The sequence below is a fragment of the Danio rerio genome, chromosome 18 (genome assembly GCF_049306965.1).
Source record: "Danio rerio strain Tuebingen ecotype United States chromosome 18, GRCz12tu, whole genome shotgun sequence".
Classification (NCBI taxonomy): Eukaryota; Metazoa; Chordata; class Actinopteri; order Cypriniformes; family Danionidae; genus Danio; species Danio rerio.
Window position 1 is genome coordinate 24835111 of NC_133193.1, and position 26922 is coordinate 24862032.

The 26922-nt window shown below is 37.4% G+C and overlaps 1 protein-coding gene and 1 long non-coding RNA gene across 3 annotated transcripts in view; both read left to right on the forward strand.

Moving 5' to 3' along the window:
- The window catches only part of mctp2a (multiple C2 domains, transmembrane 2a), a 92750-nt gene extending 78306 nt beyond the window's left edge, over positions 1 to 14444 (forward strand). For both annotated transcript variants that reach the window (XM_073930329.1, XM_685778.11), the window contains 4 exons: positions 2728 to 2837; positions 6067 to 6176; positions 9011 to 9108; positions 13763 to 14444. In XM_073930329.1, the coding sequence (XP_073786430.1) occupies positions 2728 to 2837; positions 6067 to 6176; positions 9011 to 9108; positions 13763 to 13831 (387 nt within the window). In that variant the 3' untranslated portion in view covers positions 13832 to 14444. The remainder of the gene's footprint in view (positions 1 to 2727; positions 2838 to 6066; positions 6177 to 9010; positions 9109 to 13762) is intronic.
- A 1993-nt stretch (positions 14445 to 16437) lies between these two features.
- On the forward strand, positions 16438 to 21070 carry LOC141378829 (uncharacterized). The gene is made up of 3 exons (XR_012394314.1): positions 16438 to 18046; positions 18942 to 19050; positions 20666 to 21070. It is a non-coding gene; the product is annotated as an uncharacterized lncRNA (long non-coding RNA).
- The last annotated feature ends 5852 nt before the right edge of the window (positions 21071 to 26922 follow it).

The window sequence follows — 26922 nt, forward strand, 5'->3', positions numbered from 1 at the left end:
ACAACCAGTCACTGTGACTAGTAGATTTCCAACATTACCAGCCAATCGCCATTTTTACTAGCCACACATTTGTTGTTGGGGAAAAAAAATATATATATATAATTTTTGCATAATTTGATAACACCAATCATCCTATTTTAATATGATTAAGATAATACTCTGATTAAGAGTCTAACATGTGAACAATGATTTTTGATTACCTAAATCCAACTAAAGCCATAATCAAGCTAAACAGAAATTTAATTAAGACAGGCGGAGTACAAGATTATAATCATACGTTAAGTACAGACATGTAAACACTTTAATCAAACTATTAGCGTCGTGTATGACTTTTTGCCGCTTTTTGCAACAAGATATTTCGTACACACACAGCTATTTGACACTATTCTCTACACCTACCGAGTCAGAAAGGACCACAGACACCTGCAAGGTGAAATCCAGTAAGCTTTTTTCCTTCCATTGTGCAGAATCAAATTCCATTAAAACAACACTCCTCCACCAGTCCTCACTTCAAACTCGCATTCAATACCCCAGTTTGTCACGCGGGCATGAATGAAATGTTCCTGAAAGAAAGTGAAACTGCCAAACTGCAGTTAAAGTTGAAAAATTAAAAATGAAACACTTGAAATTACATGAGGGCTGCACGGTGGCACAGTGGGTAGCATTTTCGCCTCACAGAAGGTTGCTGGTTCAAGCCTCTGTTGGGTCAGTCTGCGTTTCTGTGTTGAGTTTGCATATTCTCCCTTGGTTCAGGGAGAACATGCAATGTGTAATGAAACTACATGAAACGTGGATAGCGTGGTGACGCAATGACGTTAATCTAACTATGTGCTAAAACATGTAAAACGGGATCATAAAATAAACATTCAAATAGCAACTCATATAAACACTTTATCATATAATTGTCATATTAAGATTATGTAATGAAGTTTGCCCTGTGTTCTCGCGGTCTTAAAAACTTATTTGGTGAGTCAGATTAAGGGAAATAATTTGACCAATGGTGTCCATGTAAATGTAGTCATTGATGTGAATGGTCACTTGACGCTGTATGTCACTGGTAGTGTGAATAAGGCTTTACTTTCTTAGCTGTGTTGGATCTGGTATGGACAGTACAAAAGTACAAAAATCACTGTCATTTTATCAGTTTGCATATGAACACAGTGGTCCCAACTACTTTAAATGGACAGTAGCTACAGTCATCGGCTGTTTTACATTTATCAGTAGATCTTATATAATTTGACTTGACTTTAAGCAGTTCTCTAGGCTTGCGAGATCGGTAAAGTGACATTTTAATCCGTTTCTTCAGAATAAATTTAACTTCCCAATGTATAATATGTGACTTAAGTGTTAGCATATTTTTAGGGAGCACTGCGAGTTCATTTTTCTTGTGGTTGGTGGAGGATCATGCTGTTCATTAAGCAAAGAAACACTTTAGACATTTGAGCCCATATCAAACACAGTTGATACACCGAAAGAATAAATCTTCTTCTGCACTTTATCCTCCTTTGACACTTCCCTCACAAAGCCGGGATTTGAAAAGACTCATAACAGGAGGCATGTTGATTCTCTCTTGATTGATATCCTAGTCTCTATGTTAGGACATGCTGTGTGCCGCTGGAGTAGACGGGGCTGTGCTGAGTGGAAGCATGACTGGCTTCCTATGGTTTCCTGTGTCTGGGGCCGAATGGAGAGTGACAGTGGGGAATCTGGGCTGAGCTTTCCCAGGGGTCGTCGATCCGGGTCCGCCGTCTTACGCAAACATATACAGTGCTCCATCACATGTTTGTCTTTCTCAGCACCCCACCCCCACCCCCCGCTACTCTCAGTCATTACTCCTGTCATTATTATTTCCTGCGTTTGATGTTTCTCTCTTTCTTCTCATCCTCCTTTTGGAGAACTATACTCATGGGCTCTTATGCTGGAGGAATCTCTGATGTGATCATGTTGCTTTGGACGTTAGATTACCCTAGCAATCTTCTTTAAGTAAAATGGAATAGAATTTCTCTCTTTTTTCCCCCATTGAAAGTCCATTTAGCCCATGTCTCTGAATTACAGCGCAACCCAATACTGTGTGATGCATCAAATACAAAAAGACAATGGGATTTCCCATCCCTCTTACAAGAAGTAAAAACATTGCTTTGTATAACCGGATTACGCACAGACATAGCAATCTTTCTCCCATGAGCTGGGATTCAGAAAACGCTAAATCCAATGAATTCAACCCTGCACTCAATCTTGCCATAAGGTGGGCAACTCTTAGCTTCCATACGCCAAGAACTGGTACTCGAAAAAGCTCGCACCCCCAGGAAACAAGCCAAGACTTGCCCGGCGGAGACTTGCGGATTAGACGACCTCGAGAGTTGGCGTCTTATGCCGTCTGTGTTCTCCAACTCCCAAGTTCCTCTCTCTCTCTTTCTCTCTCTGTATGCTTTTCTGATTGCCATTTTTACATCTTTTTTCCCTCCTCCGCTTAATCTTTGATTGTGATGCACCTTTATTGTTTGCGCCTGACAAATGCTGAAATACTCCCAGATCGGTGACAGCTCTGGAGGAGAGGCTGACACATTTTCACGTCTGAGGAGATGTTACAGAAGCTCATTACAGGCCATTGACTAGATGAAATACTGGTGATGGCACTCTGGAAATAAACTGCTCTTCCTTTGTCGGCTTCTAGCAGCTGACTTCCCTCATCAGTCTCTGTCTTTTTTCCCCCCCCTTTCTCTCTAGGAATCAGAGAAAAGAGGACTGATGGAAAAAATCCACATGGTTCAAGAAATTGTGCTTACAGTTCAGAGCACTTTAGATGAAGTGGCTTGCATTGGGGAAAGAGTGAAAAAGTAAGAATTGAGCATTTTATACCTCTTCTGAAGTGCGCGTATGCAATTGTGCTCTGAAGTGTACATATATTCTACGTATGTAGAGACTTTTGTTGAATAGCTTCATCATTAGAAAGAGTAATGCTAAGGTTCTCTTTAATTAAAAAATAAGACTTTTATGTTATACCCAGGGGCAGACTTAACAAATAAGCAAGGTAAGCAGCCGCTTAGGGCACCCGGGATTTATGGGTAACCCATCAAAGCCAAGAAGCCTAATAATATAGCTCTTTTATAAATTGTCTATTATAAGCTGTCAAATATTTCTATAACCATTAAGATTTTAATGTTATTACTTCTTTTCAAAACCAGGGGCCCTTAGAATTGGTGGAACATTCTTTTCGTACTGCACATGCCAATATTAAAATCTAATCACAAATATGGCTAACTAACTGTACATAGTTTGTGAACTTATTGTTTATTATTTGTGAATTTATTGTTTTTAATTTTACATTAAGAAGATAAAGGTTTCACCTAAAATATACTTTACATGCAGTCCTACAGAGAAAAAATATCTATAGAGAAAGAGAATGTTTTGAGTTTCAATGCTAGGAATACCTGGGGTCCATTCTATCAGTAAACATCAGTAAAATTATCTAAGATGATTTAGCAGATCCTGGATCTTTTAATCTTGATAACTAATTTCTGGGTTTATTGGTTTTTCAAACAAGTTTGTGAATCAGAATAAAATATCTGGATGAACTGATCTGAGATCACTGCATGTGTTGTGAAGATCTATCGATCCACGAAATCCTGAACAGCAATGTAATGATTGGCTAAATATGATGATACACAATAACTTTACACATTTAGTGTGGCCTTTACACTTTCATGTGCCAGGAATATTTAGCAATTTATTTAGTTTTACATTTAGAGTGGATTGTCTTTATAATAATAGTCAAGGCCTATTTTAGTTTCTTAATCAGCCCAAGGAATAACTGGCTGTTTAAATAAATTTTGCATCAAAAAGGAATTTTGATATCGGTAAAAGTGTCTGCAACTTTTGCGAAGCATCAAATCATCGCCATATTACTGGCCAAAACATGTGCATGACTGCATAAATTATTATTCCTTTTATTCGATTATTACTTATTCTTGTTGAATATTTTGCACGTCTAGTATCATACACAAATTGTACTAAAGCTGGTACCTTAAAATAATATGTGTTTGTATCTAAAAAGTCCATATTAATAAATGTTCTTTTTGAAGAATTTTTGAAGATTTAAGAGGAGAGCCACCCTGTGACCTTCTTCGTACTTTTATCTTTTCCAAGTGTATAAAACTACTACTGTAAGAAAATATCAGCATTCGGTAAATACTGTATTAAATATAAAATAGTGTTTGCTTGAAAAGATCTAATACTGTTTCTATGGAATAAGCCTGCTCTCGAGCTACAAGGGGTCAGTTCTTCGTTCGTTGATTACTCAATTAGCCAATAGTATCTGGATTTGATTATTAATGAATTGACATGATCCAGAACGATTTCGTTCTTCAAAACTCATCCGAGTGTTGTCCTAGTAACAGTTCTGGTAGCTCAAACCTGCTCGGGAGCATTCTTATTTCATATAAACAGGATTAGGTTGGGCCATATCAAGCTAATACTGAAAGTATTGATACTGAAGTATTACTAAAAGTATGTACTGAATGCTGATATTTTCTTACAGTAGTAACCAGGTTATATACACATTCTGGAAAATGGTAAAATAGTTAAAAAATAAATTGTATATATACATTTATAATTTATAATAATTAATAATATTTAATATTAATAATTTAATAATATTTATGTTTTTATACATACAAGTTTTAAAATATATACAAAATAAAACTTAAACAATCTGCACTTTGAAATAAAAATACAAAATAGGGTGTTCTCCCCAAGGGGATCAAAGAGAACATTTATTTATATCGACTTTTTAGATACAAATGCATACTATTTTAAGGTACTGACCCAGCTTTACAATTTGTGTATGTTACTAGACATGCATAAAATTCACTCTTTTTTATTTGTTTGTTTTATAAAGGAATAATAATTTATGAAGTCATGCACGCGTTTTAGTTCATCCTGACATTTTAATCTGATTCGAGACCTTGTTTGAAGAACCATATTAGCCAGAGATCAGTTATCAAGTTTAACAGATCCAGGATCTGCCAAATCATCTTAGATCATTTAAGCAAGGTACGAAGAATGGACCCCAGAACTGTTGCTATGACAACAACACTCCAATGGGTTTTAAAGAACGAAACGATCCTAGATCGTGTCAAATAGTCAATAACTAAATCCAGCTAACTGAGTAATCCATGTTTGAAGAACAGACCCCTGGAATTGCTTAGGGCCCCCAAATCACGAAGTCCGCCCCTGATTATACCTAATGTTATGTGGATAATACAATCATATAATAAAATCGGAATTTAGCGATAACTTGGTGCTGGTATACCAAAAGACCATAAATTTTTTGATGGTAAATTATATCTTAGTGTATGATTTATGTAAGAATATGTCCTTGATTGATCGAATTGGCTATTGTGTTGGTGTTGGTGTGGAGAGACCACCCTCATGATTGTAAAGTGCTTTATGTTTATGACCATACACAATAAATGCGCTTTAAATACACATTACATTACATTGAATACTGCAATTTCAAAAAAAAAAAAAAAAAAAAAACTTCCCACATTTTGGTGATTCATTTACACATTTAACAAACTTAAATAGATTTCATGTGCAAGATTTTGTTTTTAAAAAGTGTCATCTAGTGTCTCTTTACAAGCAACTGTTCTAAATTCTGGCCTGACTTGCATAATAGATGACAATGTTTTTCATAGAAACATCTCCAAAACACAAAGAAAAATGCTTTTAGTGCATTGTTTTGCATAACTGTACCTACAACTCTTAAATATTGTATTTTTGCACTTCCTAACTTGGAAGCCTACTCATTTTGTGCTTACTTATGCGTTTCTAAAATAAATATTAATAATGTGATTAAACCACTGTCCAATCACTCATGAATATTGCTTTATTCTACTATATTTGTTACATATTTAATCTAATCATCTTAAAATGTTGTCACTTCCATTTATATTTTTATTACAAACCCACATATAAGTTCATAAATAAATGTTATATATGAACAAGTCAAATCTAACATACATGAATGTATAATTTACGCATGCAAATGAATGTCTCCATCAACAGTACATTCAACTGGTCAGTCCCGTTCTTGTCATTGTTGGCCTGCCTGGTGCTGCTTGTGGCGACTGTCGGCTTGTACTACATCCCGCTGCGCTACATAGTTTTACTGTGGGGTAAGTAAGTGAGGCACCATGTGTAGCACTTTCACCCAGTGCTTCGTGACACTCCAGTGCTGCTGTTAAGCTGTCTCCACTTTCCTTTAAATGGAAGTCATGCCGAGGTGTTTTAGAAAGAGTCACACTTTACTGTCTCTGAGCTTTGAGCTCCAACTCCTTTACTGACGCCTGACGAAAGCCATTTAAAAAGTGATCCATTTTCATAACTCTACCTGTGACAGCTGATCAGAATCATGAACATAATCCTCTGCTGGTTAGGCAGAGCAGCTGCAGCACTGCTGACTGAGGCGCTGCAATATTATCAAACTTTGATGAATGGACAGTAGAGAGAAGGCATTATTCTCTCATGTTAATACCTTTACTGTCAATTACAGCTTTCATAGAGACTGTTAAATGACTACTTTTGACTACTGTTTAATAAAACAAAAATCACATATTACCGTAAATGGTTTTCCAAACAAATATTTTTTATACAGTATATGGCCATCAAAAATGCTACTCATCACCAAATATGCTGTCCTTTGTTGTCTGTTCCTATAAAAATTCTTCACGACATACTGAAAAATATCGAATAAATATTTATAAATTGAACAATTATTATTAAATCACTATACAGTACTTTTTTGAAATAAATGAATAAGGTAGTGGGTGATTGAAATGGAATGGTTTACCAAAACATCCATATTGTCGGGATACATATTAATAAATAATAATTATGATTAAATAAATAATTATAAATAAATGATTAATAAAATATGGTTATCTGCATAAACTTTCTACTAGGGCTGGGGATAATTAAAAAAAAAAAAAATCGGATATCATGTTTCATATCATTTGCTATCAATAATTATTGGATATTTTTAACCACTTTATTTTTATTCACCAACATTACTATGGCAAATAGTTTTAATAGTCAAGAACTAAAATATTTAAACAAAATATCTGATATTTTTATAATACAATATACATAAGTGTTAAAAAGAGTCTTTAACTTGATAAATAAAATGTTACAAAGTGTGTGCAATGGTAAAGCATAATTACTGAACAATCAAAGCAAACTATATGGTGTGAATTACAATGATACAGTAAGCCTCAAACTCTGTCAACAAAACCAATTATAATGAAATCTGAGCTTTCAAGAAAAGAAGCCAGACCATCGTAATTTCAAATACGTATTGCATCAATTACAAACTGTGAAGTTTGATGACTACATTACCGCTATGCTAAAAAAATCTTTCAGATGGGGAGCTAGTGGCTGGGATGCACAAGAAAAGAAACCAAAAAGCCACTCTGGCGACATTCTTTCATCCTCTTTTATTTACAATCTGTTTACTGCTGCTATATGGCACTCATTTTCGCACATGTTGATAGTCTGACCTGAAATGACAAGCATGAGAGCATAAATTCCCACACCATTTTCAGTATGTTTTGCGCCCGCTCTTCCCTGGCGTCTCTCGTAACTACACAACCATCATCTGTTTAATCAGAAGATGACAAATGGACAAACCATTGCTGTAGCTCCGATACAAGTATATGGAGAAGAGTAAAAAGCACTACAATGTTTGGATGCAATGTGTTTTGAGGTAATTAGTCTAAAATTTTTACTGAAACATGTCTATTCCATACAAAGTGTGAAGCAGATTTGTTCAATCTACTTCCATGAATTGTGGTGCATTTTAAAAAAACTATAGTGCTTCATACTGAAACTCAAACTATATATATATACATATATATTTTTTTTCACCAATATTGACAATAGCTATGTTTTCATCCATCTATTTTTGTGCATAAATGGGCATAAAAAAATGGTTGATAGAAATGCCATGATGCGCATACATTTTGAAAATGTGCATAAAAAAACTTGCACATAACTGAGTTGGATAAACTTTTTATTTGATAAGAAAAGATGTGCATAAACTACGATGGAAACACTTTTACTGCATGAATTTCAAAATGTGCTTTAAAAAAGGTCATGTGATTCTGTTAAACGATATCATGTGATGATGAAAATGTGTGTAAATGGACAAACCAGCAGGCTGAGCACATCGAAACCCTCTGAACTGTTGGTTTGTTCATTCTAAAACATTCTTTCTTTATGTATTAGTGTCGTTATTAATGACCTGCAGAATCAAAAGCATCTGTCTGACACCTTCAAACGCCACCGCATGTTCACTGCATGTCAGGATTGTCTTCTGAGGCGCAAGTCATTTATTAGATAAAGAAAAACTTCTCCTACTGCACCAAATTCAATTTTTACTGTTGATATTTTGCGCCAGTTAATAAGGAAGTGATGATTTTGTTTGCTTGGACTCGTTGGATGGAAACACTGCTTTATTCACATTTCTTTTTTGCGATATCAGTTTTGCGCAGAAATATCATTCAGAATTTTTGAATGGAAACATAGCTAGTGGTGTCTGGTAAATAAATACTGAGACCAATTTTATCACCCAGCACTAGTTTGTAGATTTAAAAGTGTGAGGCCTGTAAAAAAAACAACAAAAAACATTTTTATTAACATTTTCTGTTTTAATATGTAAAAATATAAATTTACAATAAAACATTCTGTTAAAGGTTAACTCTCATTTTTTAATAAGTTTAATGTGTCCTTAATGGACTTACATCTTTATTACATAGAACTACTGTACAACTCAAATACAAAAGTCGTGTGAACCTTACTGGCCATAAACTTTAGACAACATCTAATTTATTGATGTGCATTTCTAATCATAGAGCAGATAAAGTGACAAATATTTGTCGAGGATTGTTTTGTCAATAAGAGCCTGCAGGTGCAGCAGATAACTTTATTTATTAATGCACGCTTGTTTTCACAGGTGTTAACAAATTTACCAAGAAGCTTTTCAACCCATATGCCATTGACAATAATGAAATGCTGGATTTCCTCAAGAGGGTGCCTTCTGATGTTCAAAAGGTAAGGGTCCAGTTTTACATTTAGAGAGAGAGAGAGGGAGAGGGAGAGAGGGACGTAGACAAGGAAGGAATTCCCTGAAGATGTCTGCATTATTTGCTCTAACAGAATTCCCAAGTGTTAGCCAGGATATTTCCTCTGGCTGTGTTTGATTATTAATGGACTCGCGCCTTTAAAGACGGCCCCCGGCCCAATTATTTCCCAGCATGTCTTGATGGAGTCACCCGGCTGCCTGGATGGGGTCTGCTCTGATCTCTCCTCGGCCGTAACGCTTCAGCCTTGTCCCTGATTATCAGTTTTGTCGGCCTGTGATAAAAGAAGGGTGCTGTCGAGGGTTCAGGGATTGGCTAAGGGGTCGGTGTCTGCACACTGGCAGTGTGGCGGCCCCCGTCACATCAGGTTGGAGGACTCGATTAATGAAGTGTTGAGCCAACGCCATCCTGCTGGGCACCATATGTGATGAAACATTATCCATGGCTGATATGTCATTCGGGGTTACATCATAAGCCTGTGGATGGGGAGCCAAGCGCTGAGAGTATTGCTCCGTATTTCGGACCCTGAGTGAGATTCTGAAAGGCCATACAAAGCGGGTCCCTGCTGTCAGAAAGTGTTTTGCGCGGGACACTTCTCTCCATCATGAAGGCTCTTTTAATGGTTGTCAGAGCGTCCTGTCCTGCTCAGATACTGGAGAGCTTGAGTGATTGGCTCAGACGAACCTCCTGGTATGAACCTCTGCAACTTTACGTTAACATATGTCTGTGTGGTTGGATGAAGCCAGCATGACACACTGGTTTTGGCATGTGGAAGCAGCAAGTTGGCAAAACAAGATGGAAACCATTGCTGAGTTTTTAAGCCTTTTGAAGTATGTTTTCGTGGTTGGATGAACTGCCTGCTGTTCATTTAAATGGGAAGACAGAATGATCTTTTGCAAAAAAAAAAATTAAATAAATAAGAGGCAGCACTTTTTAAACAACAAGATGCCAATAAAACAGAACAGTGGTCATTAACCGTACCAGTAAAGACCAAAAAGGTATGCAAATCCATGCTGTCCCTGTCAAGCTTACCGTGTCCGAAACCTTCATGCTAAAAACGGACTGACCAAATAAGCAGCAAGTTACAAAAGCTCAAATTGACTCCTGTCTCACGGTTCCGAAAATGACTTGGCAATTAGTGCCTGTGCAGTTCTTCAAACGCAAACCCTCAAAACTGGACTTCATACAGCGGCCCTCTGTCCTAAAATAAGCAGCATCTGTCAGTTCTGAGGACAGTTTCATGTTCTGAGGCTGCCGCTTCTCTTTGTTCCCTTGTGCTCCATCTCCCATTCTCATAATCAGGGCCTGGTAATTAGTGTGCAGTCCCTACCTTACAGATACACCTCCAGGTTATTGTTTCCAGGAGAAACAAACAAGAAAAAGCATTTGGACGCATTTTCCATGCTTTCGAGTCCCATCAGCTTCATGCCGTATTTAATTATTTGTCGATGCTGTACTGCTTTTGGACTTAACGGTGGCCTTGGACAAGAGAGGATGCCTTTAAAGCCATTTTCAGAGACTGATGTTGCTCTTAGCTGTGAAAGAAAAATCAAAGGCAATGTTTTGGTGCTTATTGGGACCCAGGTTTTGAGTAGTGGTTGACCAATTTATTATAAATAACTAGTGTTGGGGAGGCTACGTGTAATAAGTAGTGTTACTTTTCAATTACTTTATAAAAGTAAAATAACACATTACATCTGATTACTTTTTGATTACTTTTAAGTTTCTATTTGACATTTTCAACTAAACAATTTTTAAGCATTCATATCAAGCAGGTGTGACCTTACAGTAGCACCCTGTTTACTAGTAAAATTTTAAAATCTTTCATCACTTAAATTAAGATAATATTTATATAATATTAAAGTACAGCCACAACAAAACCAGACCTTATAACATAAACAATGTTTAGTGTTGTTACAAAATCAAAAATTTGCATATTGTAACTCTTCATTAATAAATTACACTACATAATGGAGTATTATTAATAACTATCATGAACTAATAGTAATAACCATAGTATACTTCAGCCTTTACTACAGTAAACTATATATAGACCTCCTCTCCCTGTCATCTTTCCATCAAGCAAATTTCACTTGTTAGCCTAACTGGTTGGTGACGTCACCGACCAGAGCGAGAGGTGGCAGTAATGCACCAAAACGTTTGTTGTCGACCACCGTAAAACAGGTAGAAGAAGAAGAAATCGTCATTCTCGCCATCATACGGATTTACCTTCATCGGCTAGACACTGGCCTCACAGCTCTGTGAATGTTGGTGCCGTCACTTATTGATCCGCGATCAGGAAATGTAGCTTGTGTGGATGCTACTGCGCTACTTGACTAATAAAATAGCTTTGCTACTGAAAAATTAAGTATATAAAGTAAATAAAGTATATATATATATATATATATATATATATATATATATATATATATATATATATATATATATATATATATATATATATAAGTATAATAAAGTTTTATAAAGTAGCGACACTACCACCACGCTACTGAGAACTGCAGTTAAGCTAGTAGCATCACTACTTGTAGCGATGCTACTGCTCAACACTGTTAATGTGATCAAATTGCTTTGGCCAGAGGAGTCTGGTGCCCTGAATTTTTACAAATCGATAACTTTGTAAGTCATATTATATTCTTCGAAATGAAAGGGTGTGGTTTTATTTCTGTACACTCACGATAAAGACAAAAACCATTTGCTTTTATAAAATAAAGAAAGGCTAGTTTACATACCTGCAAAGCTTCCTCGGGTTCGACATTGAACCCTTTGATTTGGAAAGTATTGTAACACCTGTCAAACAAATTTTTCACTGAACTTTTATATGTGTGCCTTTGTCGAATTTCGTGGTGAAATCATTTTTAATTTTCCAGCAATGAAATGCATTTTTATCACTCGCCATGGTGGCAGCTTGCAGACTGGTTGTAGTAGCCTAATGCATTTAGCGGCAAAGAGGATTAACATAATTGGTAGAATTATGAAACCAGAAAACCAGTCAAAAGCATTAGAATAGCACCGCTTTAATAAATGGCCTTAGCTGAAGGCATTGTGCATATCAAAAACAGGCAAAGCAACAGATTGATATTACTCAACATATCCTAGATTTTCTAAGACAATTTTAAGATGTAACCCATTTTTAATCTTTTATATTTTCATAAGTAACTGTAATTTTATTACACATTTTTTTTCTCAGTAACTGTAACGAATTACTGTTACATTTATTTTGTAATTAAATTACGTAACGCTATTACATGTACCTAGTTCCTTCCCAACACTATATATAACCAATAATTATCAATGAATATATATGATTTGAAAAAAGTTCTAGATTAAATTATATGTATTTAAAATTATATTAGGGTGACGCAGTGGTGCAGTAGGTAGTGCTGTTGCCTCATTACAAGACAGTCGCTGTTTCAAGCCTCGGTTGGGTCAGTGGGCGTTTCTGTGTGGCGTTTGCATGTCCTCTCCGGTTTCCCTCACAGCTCAAAGACATGCAGTACATGAATAAGATAAGCTAATTTGTCCGTAAGGCGACGCATTGACGCAGTAGGTAGTGCTGTAGCCTCACAACAAGGTCGCCGGTTCGAGTCTTGACTGGGTCAGTTGGCGTTTCGGTGTGGAGTTTGCATGTTCTCCCTGTATTAGCGTGGGTTTCCTCTGGGTGCTTTGGTTTCCCCCACAGTACAAAGACATGCAGTATAGGTGAATTGGGTAGGCTAAATTATCCGTAGTGTATGACTGTGAATGAGACTGTGTGGATGTTTTCCAGAGATGGGTCGCAGCTGGAAGGGCATCTGCTGCGTAAAACATATGCTGGATTAGTTGGCGGTTCATTCCGCTGTGGCCCAGATTAATAAAGAGACTAAGCCGAAAATAAAATAAATGAATGAATAATATATTTTAAAAAGTTAGATGAATCAATCCAGCATTTTAGACATTTTTTTCTGTGAATTTTTTAAATCATATAATTAGTAATCAAATGAATGCATGCAAGAAGTACAATAACTCCATTTATGTTTAAATACGTTTAGTTGTGGTATATTAGTAGTATGTGAATCCACGGTGAGCTCCAGGGAAAATCTTTATTCAGTTTCTCATACCTCAGTGAAACTCTACTTTCATCATGCCGACCTTCACCTCTGACACGAGTTCACTCCCCGCTTTAAGTAAAGTAAACAGCATGTTCATCTGAAACGGGGGAAGTGTGTGATCATCTGTAACCGCAATGCCCCAGCCGGAGCCGTGCAGGCACTTACTCCTGCCTACAAGCTGCTATAATTAGTCTCCAACAAACTTTTCTCAGGAAGGACACAACTCGCAACTCCTGGGTTTGCATGGACCTAAGACAGTGGGTCTGCTCGAGCGGTATAGTTCCCATATAGGTGGGGGTGGTGTAGTCACCGCTGTGTCGGTACGGAACCCTTGACTTTTCAAATCTTTCCTCCTTGTGATTAATCCCCTCTGCTCCTGTGTTTAAAAAATGATTCATTACAGCCGCGCCCGCCTGGCTTTCCCCCTGCACCGGCTCTCCTCAGGGGAGCCATTACCGTGAGCGGGCCTCAGCTCCGATTACCTGCGTCTGACCAAAGAGCTGTTTGTTTTTACAGGTGCAGTACAGCGAGCTGAGAGCCGAGCTTGGCAACCAGGGCCCGGTGAAGAAGAAACGCGGGCGCTGAAACCTGACGGACATGTCGGATGAAAGGAACGGACAGCGTTTGGAGAGACAGTCTGTTTAAGTCATAATGCCCTGTGCGAGTTAAAGAGTAGTCCCCTTGTGCCAAGCCATCCGCATTTCCACTGAAATGCATTCATCGGTACTGTGTGTGTGTGTGTGTGTGTGTGTGTGTGTGTGTGTGTGTGTACAAGTGTGTAAGCGTAGCCTCTCTTGACGGGCCCTTTGGCCCTCGCAAACTCACAGTGTCTCAACATATGAAGGTAAAGTCAGGCTTCACCAGCCTCTGCATGTAATCATGCTGAAATGCAATGAAATACCACACTGCCACGCACATTCATACATCCTTTCAGAAACCACAGTCTGGTTCATTTAGCAAATGAAGAACTAAATATCTACAAAACATACAGCGCATAAATGCTTCCTATTGCGTATTTCTACAGCAGGGAACATTTAAATGAGGGTACCATTTTATTAAACAAATATTAAGCTCTTTTTAAACGCCATTTAACATTTACATGCATATATAGCCCACTGTGATGTATGCAGTCTGTTTGGTTCATGCATCTTCCATGTTTTGTATATTTAAGCTGCGGATAAAGCTAAAATCACTAAAAGTTTGACTTCTTAAATGTGTTTTTCTTCTCTCGCATCCTTAAAGCTGCATTATTTGCCAAAGATACACAGGATTATTACCCGGCCCACACTTCAGAAGAGGATGCTGGTCACCGCTGGAGGAAAACATCAAAGTCTGTGTGTGTCCAGAGCAGTCAGCTAATGCACCGCTTTTGTAGTTCGCTGACAATAACAAGGTCCAGATGAGAGAGCTCATCTCTCATAAAGAGGGAGGGAGATTGAGAGAGAGAGAGAGAGAGAGAGAGAGAATACACACTCCATACCCGCACTTAGCGTCTCCCATTTTCATTAAAATCACCTCCAGTTCCTAATGGCTCTCTACTAGACCCATCACTCTGTAGTGTTAGCACCAGTGATGGGGCTTCAAGTACAGCAAATGGAGATTTCCTGCCTCATCAACTTATTTATTCATATTACAGACATATTCCAGCCTCTCCGCTATCAGAATCATTTTTTATAGAAAGCAACATTTCCAAAGTGGCGGGTCTTGAACGTGAGCATTCAAAGAGTTGATTTGAAATTAATATTAACAGATCATTAACGTATAAAGTTAACAGCGAACGCTGTATTCATTTACACCCATTAAAAGTGCTGATATACTTTTTTTTCAGTGCTTAAGTTTTGTCCTTCGACAGCTGTATCGGTGCGAGCAGGGAAAAGTTTCTTTCAAAGAAATGTAAAACCGAAGAGAAAGAAGAAACTTCCTCAGATGTCGTTCGCTCGCCTGCTCTTCCTCAATAATTTAGCGAGCGAGGTAAATAACGGAGCGGACGCTTTGTAAAAATAGCCATAGCCATACTGATGAGCCCTAGACCCCAGCTCAGGGAGTTTGTTCAGACTGATTGGAGCTCCTCTCCGCATCCTAGCCTGCCCCCCTCCGTCTCTCCCTCCTCTGCAGTTTGGTGTGCTGGTGAAAGAGCATCGGCTGGTGCAGCGTGAAGAGTTTGATTGGCTCTCAGGGACCTGCTGGAGCCCCGGGCTATCTCTTTTGACAGTCTGATAGAGACATCACGGCACTCTCCCAGGAGCTGCCACCGGGGGTCCGATTCAAAGCGAGGGGGAGTGGAGGTGACCCGCGACGCTCTGACGAGAAAAATCCCACACACAAACTCCTGCACCGACACCGCTGGGGGGCCGTGAGGAGGGGAGGGCCAGTGTCCCTTAGCTCAGTAAATGAGACCCCATCAGATGTCTGCGTGAGGTGAAACCAATTAAACAATGCTTGCAGGAAAGCTGCAGTCGTCGGGTTAGCACCAAAACTTGAAAGCGAGCCTTTAAGTGGATGTGAAGTGTTTGTGCTGGAGGAGAGCAGTGGTCTTCAAAAATTCAAGACCAGCTCCAAAACATGGATGAAGTAAGAGGCTGCCGATTGGAATCTCTCGTAAAAAGAGGACCGCTGCAGAGCTTGTGTTGACAAGTGTTTTTGGGTAAACTGCCTAGATGAAAATCTTAGCACTTTTTTTGTCCAATTGTGGACATGAATAAATGATAAATAATGCACAAAATTCTCTAATACTGAGCTGTTATATCAACTGTGATTTTTTTTTAGGTGTTTCAGTGGGGGGAAAAGTCATGTTATTGCATGACATGTGGCGTGATTAATAAATTCAGTTAACCTTTATTTTTAATAAGCAAAGTTAAAATATATAATAATCCATTTAGGAATGCCCAGATCTAATCACGTGATCGGAAATCAGGCTTGATCACGTGGTTTCAGACTCGATCAGAATCGGATGATACCTCCCGATCAGGACTAGAATATATATATTTCTTGACTTCACACAGAAACAGCAACACGAGTGGCATGATATCACTTTGTTGCAGAGACGCTATTGGTTAAGTGCTTGAAAAGTAGAACACGGAAGCAGCTTGAAGCGGAAAGCACAAGTATGTCAGGAGTAATTATAAAGTTGATGACAACATTGCCCTTGCAAACAGTGAGATGTGTAAACTTGAGATTGCAAGAAGTGGAAAGGAAAAGGCTACATTTAACACAACAAACCTGATAAGGCACCTTAAAAACAAACATTCGACACAATACAGGTAGTTTACCCACGCAACCCAACCGAACACGAATTAAATAAAAATCAAGTAACATCCTGGATCTGTTTCGTCACTCATCTTTATCTTTATTTAAATTTTTATTATTTTTTTTGTAATATAGAAGTATCGGATTGGGTTTCAGTATCGGTATACTCAAACTCAAATGCTCCGAATCCAGGACAAAAAAAAAAAAAAAACAGATTATCACTTTTCTAATTCCATTTCACTTGGAAAGTGTCACAATTAATAATGTTGGTAGCATCTTCAAATTTGCAGACTTCAAGAATTATTTGTCCTAATAAACTTTAGGTTCACTGAAGAAAAAATAAACAAACAAGAATAATTGCTGTTTGTTAATTAAAAGAGTATCCATACACATGTACACAAATGGTGGGATTGTATGAAATGTATGGAGAAACCAATATAATTTATTTAAAAATACATACTATTTATATATAGATAGTATGAAAGAACTGCATCATTCCCTAATGTTTTTCCCTACGTTTATTTTTTCTTGTATAACAATTTCAGCACTTGTACAGTAAAATAGCAAGTGATCGAGGACAATGGAGACAGTAGATAAAAGAATCATTTCCCCCTCTCCTTCTGTGTTGTCTAATAAACAAAATCATGTTATCAGTTTGCCTGGGTCTCCAGGGATTGAAACCTCAACTCTCCAAAGATTACTAAACTGGCAATATGGTCCCTAAATACATTTCTCGTATGTTCCCCAAACTCACTAATGAACATCTCATCCACACAGCAGTTAACACTGCTTGCATCATTCTCTCTCTCTCTTTTTCTCCTTCAATAGTTGTTGTTTTGCTCGCTATGAAGCTGATGTCTTCATCAGGCTGTCAGAAAGGAAGAGCCCGCAGCTGTGGCAGGTCCCCCAGAGCCTGTCGCACTCCTTGTTTCCATGGTAGTCCTTCAGGCAGCACCATGGGCAGACTGTGTGCAAGGACCCCTACAACCTGTTTCATTTTTTTTTTCTCCTGATATGCAGCCCCGAAGCGGGCGTCAAACTAAAATACCAAGTGTACTGCAATACTATTTTGCAGGTGCGGAATGCTCTTTTTAAAAGCACTGCCAACCAAGTCTCATTTCCCGTTTCCTCAATTGTGTCTACATTCCTAAAATGACCCTCCCTCGTCTCAACACGTATTCCTGCTGAGGCAGCGATAAACACAATCTCCTTGTTAACCTAAAGATGTCACATTATTTTACATCTGATTTGCTTTCCTTAGTAGCAAGTCAAAATAAAAAACACACGAGAGACTCGGCGGGTTTCTGAGGGGCTCAACGTCGCTGTATTGAGATCGCCAAGGTCACGGCTCAGTTCTGACACCAATAACGTAAGGGGGCTTTCCTGGAATCAGACACTAATGAGATCCAAATGACAAGGTTGATTGTTTTCACTCTTCTCCCCAACCGAGGATCTCAACCTACAAGCTCAGCCTGCAGAAGAGATTCCCAATCCTCCTCCTGAAGGAAAACAGCACCGTATGCAGATGAACAAAGACTAGCAAAGACTATTACGGTCAGTAGCGGGTACAAATATTAATTTTATCATAAAGTTAAGACTGCAATTGAGCCTGAGGGTGTGTGCCGCTTGTAGTTTTGCATGTTATTTATACGGTGGGTGCATTACGCTCACTGACACCGAGTCGTAATTCCTCGCAATACATCAAGTGCACAGGGGTAGCCTCTAAGAGCTTAAATTAAGTCGCTGGCCTTTAAAAGCATCTCTCTTAGGGGCCTGTCCGGATTAATAAATTCAACTGATTTGGCTTTAATATTATTCGGAGTGCATTAGAATGTAGCTAACAGCTGGGGTGGCCAGTCTCAGGAGCGCCACTGAGAGTCTGAGGGCAGCAAGGCCAGAGGTCTCTCCGTTACAGGTGCGGCCCTGACAGCCTCGGCTCCAGGAGCAGAAAGGCCAGGCTCGGATGAAAGGATGATGAGGAAGGGCCAGCGACTGCCTCTGAAACAAAGTCACCCCTTCTGCGACCAAGCAAAACGCTCGCCGCTGGTTGTGTTTACTTCCTCCATCCTTTTCTTTCCTTTTTATCGTCATAGCGAGGAAACGTTAAACAAAGTTAATAGAAAAGGACAGCCCTCTTGGTGAAACATTATAACCATAATCAAGGAAAATGTAGTTTAATAAACATGGGAAATCTCTGGCTTTTTTTTTTCCCTTCGCCCAGACTGAATTGCGTTGTGCACCCTTGAGGCAGGACCTTGAGAACAGAGAGGCATGGAAGTGGAAATTGGTGAAATGATAGAAAGGGAGATATGGGGACGGAAAGAAAGAGAGAAAGACACCTTTGTTAGCTATCTGTTGTCGCCTCAATGGTCGCCGTTTAGCGTGCGCACACCCCGTCAGGCAACAATACACAGAATAATTTAACCGCATATTTCATTTTAATTAACAGTGATATAATGCAATGTGACTCTCAGCCTCCTGAGGAAAGAACGCAATATTTGGCTTGATGAATCTACTGGAGCCACTCGCAGTTTCTCTTCTCACCTCATGGGATTCAGGTATCATTAGAGATAAGCAGAGATCTGCTTTTTGTCTCACGGTTAAAAAAAAAAGTGCAGACACATGGGTGACTGCAGAAGTGTTCAATATTAATAGCCTTTCATCAAGGACACAATTAGGACACCTCTATTTGACACATTCTATAGGAGTCGGATGAATATGTATATTTGCTGTTCTGGAATCTGCCACGGCACCAAAGCGACAGGGTGAAATCATTGCACAAAAAGACAATCAGGTGGATTGCTTTTTCTTTTATAATTCTGTCTGGGTCATGTTGCACTGCACAGGTAGATTGCATATGTAATGGGTCTACAGTATATGTTAAAACTGGCAGAAACAGCACAGCAATACAAATGCAGCTTTGGTTTCACTAGAGGTGTAACGGTACCTTGTTTTATTTTTATATTAGTCACAGTAATATATATATATATATATATATATATATATATATATATATATATATATATTTTTTTTTTTTTTTTTYCCCCAAATCAATGCCATACTGTATGTCTAAACAGGATATGTTCAAAATGTAAGGTTTCTGTGAGATTTAGTTTAGGTGCTGTACCAATAACAGCCACTGGTTGATTTATTTTTTTGATACGTTTGATTTTTCTGCTGTCAAAAACATGCATCGATTTGTCACAATATCACAAATATTACAAAACAGATACCCCAAAGAATGTAACTAATGATATGTGATTGGTCAGAATTAGAAAATAACTTATTACGTAATAAAATAGGTATGTAATATACAGATACACTCACCGGCCACTTTATTAGGTACACCTTACTAGTACCGGGTTGGACCCCCTTTAACCTTCAGAACTGACCTAATCCTTTGTGGCATAGATTCAACAAGGCACTGGAAACATTCCTCCATATTGACATGATAGCATCACACAGTTGCAGCAGATTTGTCAGCTGCACATTCATGATGCAAATTTTTAACATTATTAGAATTGCTATGAGAGGTTTAGAAACCTTTACCAGTATTTAAACAACTCTATAAGCAATGAACTTTAAATGAATGAAATGAAACTTAATTGACTTTAAAACTATTTAATTCCAGTTTTATTCCAGTATTCAATTGGTACTAATGAGTCCAAAGTGTGCCAAGAAAATATCCCCTACACCATTACACCACCAGCAGCAGCCTGACCCATTAATACAAGGCAGGATGGGTCCATGCTTTCATATTGTTGATGTCAAATTCTGACTCTACCATCCGAATGCCACAGTAGAAATCAAGACTCATCAGACTCGACAACGTTTTTTTCAATCTGCTATTGTCCAATTTTGGTGAGCCTGTACAAATTGTAGCCTCAGTTTCCTGTTCTTAGCTGACAGGAGTGGCACCCGGTGTGGTCTTCTGCTACTGTAGCCCATTTGCCCCCAGGTTGGATGTGTTGTGTGTTCAGAGATGCTCTTCAGCATACCTCAGTTGTAAACTGCAGCAGATTGTCTTGACCATGTCTATATGCCTAAATGCATTGAGTTGCTGCTATGTGATTGGCTGATTAGAAATTTGCGTTAACGAGCAGTTGGACAGGTGTACCTAATAAAGCCTCCATTGAGTGTATAAAATATTAACTGTACACTTTTTTTACACAGCCGCCATTTTAAAGAACCAAAGCGAGGCTGCGGTGGGAAGAAACCCGGAAGTATTGAACCAGTACTGTAAACATTGCAGTGACATGCTGTGGACTATAAACCTCCAGTTGTTGCAGAGATTTCAAAATGCAGAAATGTTGTAAACATCACTTCAATATCATTCAGTAAGTTTCATTTAAACTTGTGAACCGATGACCTTCTCGGCCAATCACAGTCATTTCTGTTAAACACGTGAACAAAAAGGCAAATTAGAGCTGTTTTAAGAAAGCCATCAACAGTGCCTTAAATGTGTGCAGTAAATTGACAGTTTTTCTTTTAATTCAGTAACGTGACAAGTCTAAAATAGTTATAAATTTACTTTTGTGCCTGGAGCAATTAGGTTATGTAATAAATGTAGTTAATCTATGGACTATTATTTGTTTTTTGAACTTGCTGTTAAGTGTTGATGTTTATTGTGTTAAGTGTGTCAGTCTTGTTATACTATATAAAGCACCACCACGTCGAAACAAATTGCCCCAAAGGGGATTAATAAAGTTTTAAACTTAACTAAAAACTAAAGAATCAGTTTATCAACTTAAGCTTGATAAAAGGCATCTAAAACGTGTGCTTGGGAAAGGAAACAGCTAACTAGTGCCATTTACTTTAACTTAGCTGAAAATGAGCTCTGATATCCCTTTATATTTTCACCATTCATTCAGAACTTTTTTTCTCTCCCTTTTTTATATAATAAACACAATCATACACAACATGTATTCACAATCAACAGTTACTCCAGGGTTTGTTCTCACTTCCTGTCTCGCCTCTTGTGAAATAATTGTTACTTTTGCCTTTCCTTACTGTGAAACAATTTCTCTTTTTTTTACACCAAAAAAAATTCTTATGTTATTGAAATCAGCCTACATATCAATTATAATTGGAGACTGAGGTTTTAGAGAGGTCACTGCCCGCTGCCACTGATAGCGCAGTCAATCCGCAGGCATGCTTTGCCTCCTCTTTCATTAACAAGGCCTGCTAATTACAGCCATATGAACTGTCCTCCAGATCTAACACGCACATCTTAATTGAACACACCATTGATGAAAAAAAGAGAGAGAATTTAACTTCATTTAAAGCTCCTGACTCAGATTAATTAGATGTGGTCTTGCATTGGAACCACTTTGCTCTGTGATCATGGTTTAAAGGGTCCAGTTGTGGAGATATTGAAATGATGTTTGTTTTGCTCATGAGTCTGCGATGTCAGCCACCAGGGCCCAATTAGCCAGCAAACTGAAGCCTCTGTTAGTTTCTCCTCTTTAGCTTTGACAAGCAGCCGAGGCCCATGTGGTTATATTTCTCTCCTTACCCCTGTGCTACAGCCGCGCTTTGCTCCTTTACACTGTTCAGACATGGGGTGAGTGTAACGTGTAGTGAAATGATAAGTGCTAGAGTTAAAACAAAATGAAAACAACAACATATCTGTCCCTTTTCATTTCAAAACTGCAGGGAAAACTAAAAACTAAGATAGTAGATGACGCCTTGTATAATCTGTTGAGTAGGAACGGCTTTTTTTGGTTGCATGTTACAAATATTTTATGAGTGGATTCAATTATTACTATTAATACATCTGGTGACACTTTATTTTAGGTCACAATTCATGCTATTAACAAACAGTTAACTAAGACTGTTAGCTCAATAAACTGCTAATTAGCTGCTTATTAATAGTCAGTAAGGTGGAAGTTGGGTTTAGGTTTTGGGCAGAGATGGCAAAAGTACTGGTAAAAGTACGACTCTGGTAAAAGTTGAAGTACTGATTAAACTTTTGTACTTATATAAGTACAACCTCAAAAATGTACTTAAATAAAAATTATCCATTACTACCTGTACATGTTTTAGTTTCACTAGGAAAGTAAGTATCAGGTTTCCCCCATGTACTGTATCATCATCCTGACGCAAACTCACAGCATTCAGCTTGTAGTTTTGCGGCTGTTGGATCAAGACAACAGCTGCCATTCATGTTTATACACAAAAAATAATTCAGTGATCTGTATATTTTTCTAAATAATGTGTTATATCTTACACTGAATTCTGTCCAAAATTAGATTTTTTTTTTACACTTTATATTTTAATTTTCTATTGAATATATAAAAATATTTTTCCTCTGCTAAAATAAATACTCATCATATTTGACTGCAAACTATTTTTCTTTTTTTTTTTTTTGCATTAGAAGCTCTTATACATAACACCAGGGTATTGTAGATATTTTATTTAATGGATAAACATTAATTCTGTTAATACATTTATTCTATGCTAAAAGCTACATACACAGGGGTGACTACAACCTACAAAACATGGACATGATCTTTTATTCACTATAATTTTTATTCACGAATTGCCCAGTATAAATAATTTTGTTCCTGTAAAACATTAGTTAAAAATAAATTTAAGATTAATATGCCTATATGTAAAAATCATATAGTCAATAAAAAACAATTCTTTAAAATAATTTTTTACGGTATTAAATTTGAAAAAACAGAGAAATCCCGTTAAAAAAGCTATCATAACATTATATATCAATATGTGGCTCTTTCTGGATTCTCGGAAGCTATAGAAATTAAAAATGTAAAACAGAAAATGGGACCGTTGTTTCCGTTTACATCCAATAAAATGGATCACAATAACAGGCAGGTCAAGCCAGCAGTGAATATCATGAATTGTGACTTAAACTAAAGTGTTACCATATATTTTAATTAAAAAATAATAATAATTAAATAAGATATCTGAAGTGTTCCTATGTGTGTTGATTTTTTTTAACCTGTTAATTTGCACTTTTTTAATGTTTCACACACAGACGACAATGTTGTCCAAACAATCCAGGAAAATAACAAAAAAATGTTACATTATGCATGCCAGGCCAGCAGTTGGCAATGCCACTTTGTAAAAAAAAAAAAAAAAAAAGCACTTCACGCATCTTCACATACCCAGACTGAACACCATACACAGGAACCATTTACACATTCTCTTTTATATATTTACACAGAGTTGATAATGCAATATATAGTGTTTTCTTTTTAAATAACTTAATACCTTCTGAAAATAAAGTTGTGTTTATAGTAAATTTCAAGTGCTTGGTGGTCTCTTAATAAAACTTCTATTGGATAAAGTCTATCAGATAAAGAACCAACCGATATGCTCATATTTCATCTGCCTTCCATTGCGTTTGGAATAAACATTAGGTTCAAGACAAATGATTTAAAGCAAACTTTACAGACTCTGATCACCGTCCAGGTTCTCTCTCAGCACCATGACGGTATGTTTCTATGATTTGTTGGTGTCCTGCCTTTTGAAAATGTCTACAGTACCAAATACTGTAGATGATTTGACAAAGACTTTGTTCATATGCTTTAGGGCATAATTCAACCAATTCCCCTCATACAATTTGGAATCCATATGACTGAAAAATACAGAGTAAATGGTGACCACAGCTTCAGTTCACTGTCTTTGGTTAGACATGCTCTTTTGGAATTCATGTTAAGTACAAACTAGTACTGTGACAACTATGGTTGGGTATGGTTTATGTTTTTTTAAGATATCAATGCCAACTCAATTGTTTTAGTAGATTTGTCATGATCAATATGCTAAAAGCTGAACATATTCACAATAAATTTAAAAATACAAGTAAAAAGAATACTGTAAAATACACAAATTCACAATAAAATCTAAGCCACTTAACATTTCTACAATAATGTGGCACTGAACAGCAGTTACATTACTAAAACACAAAGTAGTATGTATGCTACAACCTAGCTTTAAATTCCAGCAGTTTATTTGCAGAAAATGACAGGATCATGTATGCCTTCACTGCAAAACAAACAAACAAACAAACCAGTTTAAAAAATGTAAAATATTGTTGTTCTACTGTACACTCACTGGCCACTTTATTTGTTTACCTGACTAGTACCGGGTTGGACCTCCTTTTGCCTTCAGAACTGCCCTAATCCTTGGTGGCATAGATTCAACAAGGTACTGGAAATATACCTCAGAGATTTTGGTTTTTATTGACATGATAGCTCCACATCCATGATGTAAATCTCCCATTCCACCACATCCTAAATGTGCTCTATTGGATTGAGTCAGGTTACTGTGGAGGCCATTTGTTGCTCGGTTTGTTCCATGTGATTGGCTGATTAGAAATTTGTGTTGACGAGCAGCTGGACAGATGTTCCTAAAGAAGTGGCCGGTGAGTGTACGTTGCAGTCAATCGTACAATAACTTTCTGTGTCTGTTTAATCATTTATGGTTGTTGCAGTTCCATCTTTCCACTTCAGTGTTTTTCAACAGACAGGAAAACAATAATAATTGTTCCAAAGTAGCATAACATAAGGTGTGCGTTATTGCTTTACAGTTAAAATCAGAAAATTAAAAATCAGAAAATTTTAATGTTATTCTGCAGGTAATCTACTATTACAAAAACACCATTTTTTTGTTGTATTGTTGATTAATATGCAAATATCTACACATTTAATTTTGTATATAATTGTTGCAGTATAATATTTTGTCTTTTTAATGAATGCAATATATGAGACCTATTGTGGCATTTTTTCACTAAATGAGTGGATCTAACAGGATTTGCATTTTAAAACTTATACACTCATACATTCAATACATTTTCCACTCCCTACTATACTCTCAAAATCATTTAGTATAAATCAAAACATTTTAAATTTTATTTAATTTATTTCCAACTTTCAAAATTCTGTGCAAAAATGGGCAAAAAAATCTAAAATGTATCGCTTATTGTTTATTTTAATATGAATAAGCATGTTTACAATCTTCTATTTTCTTCACCCCTGATTTCAATCGACAGCTCTGGCATTTAAGTGGCGCTGAAATCTGTGTTCTGATACGCTCCAGTACACCATGATCATATACAGTAGGTACAGTACCTCATTGTCCCTGGGTTTCGAGGCCCCCGTGACCACAACATGGGGGTTGAGTAAATAAATAATATCAGAATTGTAATATTTGATGGACAGCAGCGTGTAGGACGGGTATGGGGTGGCTGATGGCAGGAGGGGGAGGAGTCTAGGCGTGAGACAGACAGGGGGAAACAAAGCCATCATCTCCCTGCGCTTGCCCTTCTCTCCCCTCTCCTCCAGCGCACCAATTACTGGCTCCCCTGCTCCGCCATCAGTATTCAGCAGGGCTCGCTCTCAGCACCACTCGCCCCGGGCCATTGAATACGTTACCTCTGCTATGGGGTGAGGGGCTCCAGGGCAGTGTGCCCCATAACCCTGTGGATAATTTGGGATTCCTGTTCCCCACTGGCGAGGAGAGGAGGAGCGGTAAAGAGAGAAAACAAATAAAGGAATGAGGTCGTTGCAGGCGCCTTACCCAGAGATATACTGATTTATTGATCGCTTCATTCTTTCATTTGATTTGTGTGAAATTGTAATTAAGCTGGCTATTTATGAGTCCTGCATGGCAAGAGTCTGGCTAACAGTATATTGGTACCTACAGGTAAAGCCGTTCACAATGCCTAATGAACTCTAATCTGTTCGCTATGGAATATGCTCGGTTCAGCCTGATGATGATCTAGTAATGATAATAATGACTTGCATTAATTATTGATGTTTTTTAAGGTTTGGGTTTGAATGGCAGTGATGTGGATTTAATTGAATATATATATATATATATATATATATATATATATATATATATATATATATATATATATATATATATATATATATATATATATATATATCTGTTCAATTAAATCCACATCACGGCCATTCATTAATTTCAAAAACACAGATTTCTTCATCATTTAAAACGGCGTCTTTCAATGGCTTTTCTGCTGGAGATACTGTTGTTTAAAAAAAATGTTAATAAAAAATCATACACATACCTTAGGAACGGTATTACGGAAAATTGGTATTAAAACCTTGACTTTTCCAAACCACAGTATACCTTGAAAACGGTTATCATCCCATGCCTAATAATGAGTGGCATAAAATGGTCTTAAAATGAAAATAACATCATTTATCACTACATATTTTGGTGCAATATATTGTACAGCAAAAATAGATATGGTGATTGGCCAAGCCATATGTGAACGGCCCATTAAGCAGGTAAGCTTCTCTTCACATTCAGAAGATACCTTCATTCCAGATCCTGCACAAAAATACAATTTAGCATGTTTAGGCTGAGTTGGGCCGTTGTGTTTTTGGGTGCCTCCACCTTGGTGACGAGTATTGTTGTAATATGCTTTCTGTTCT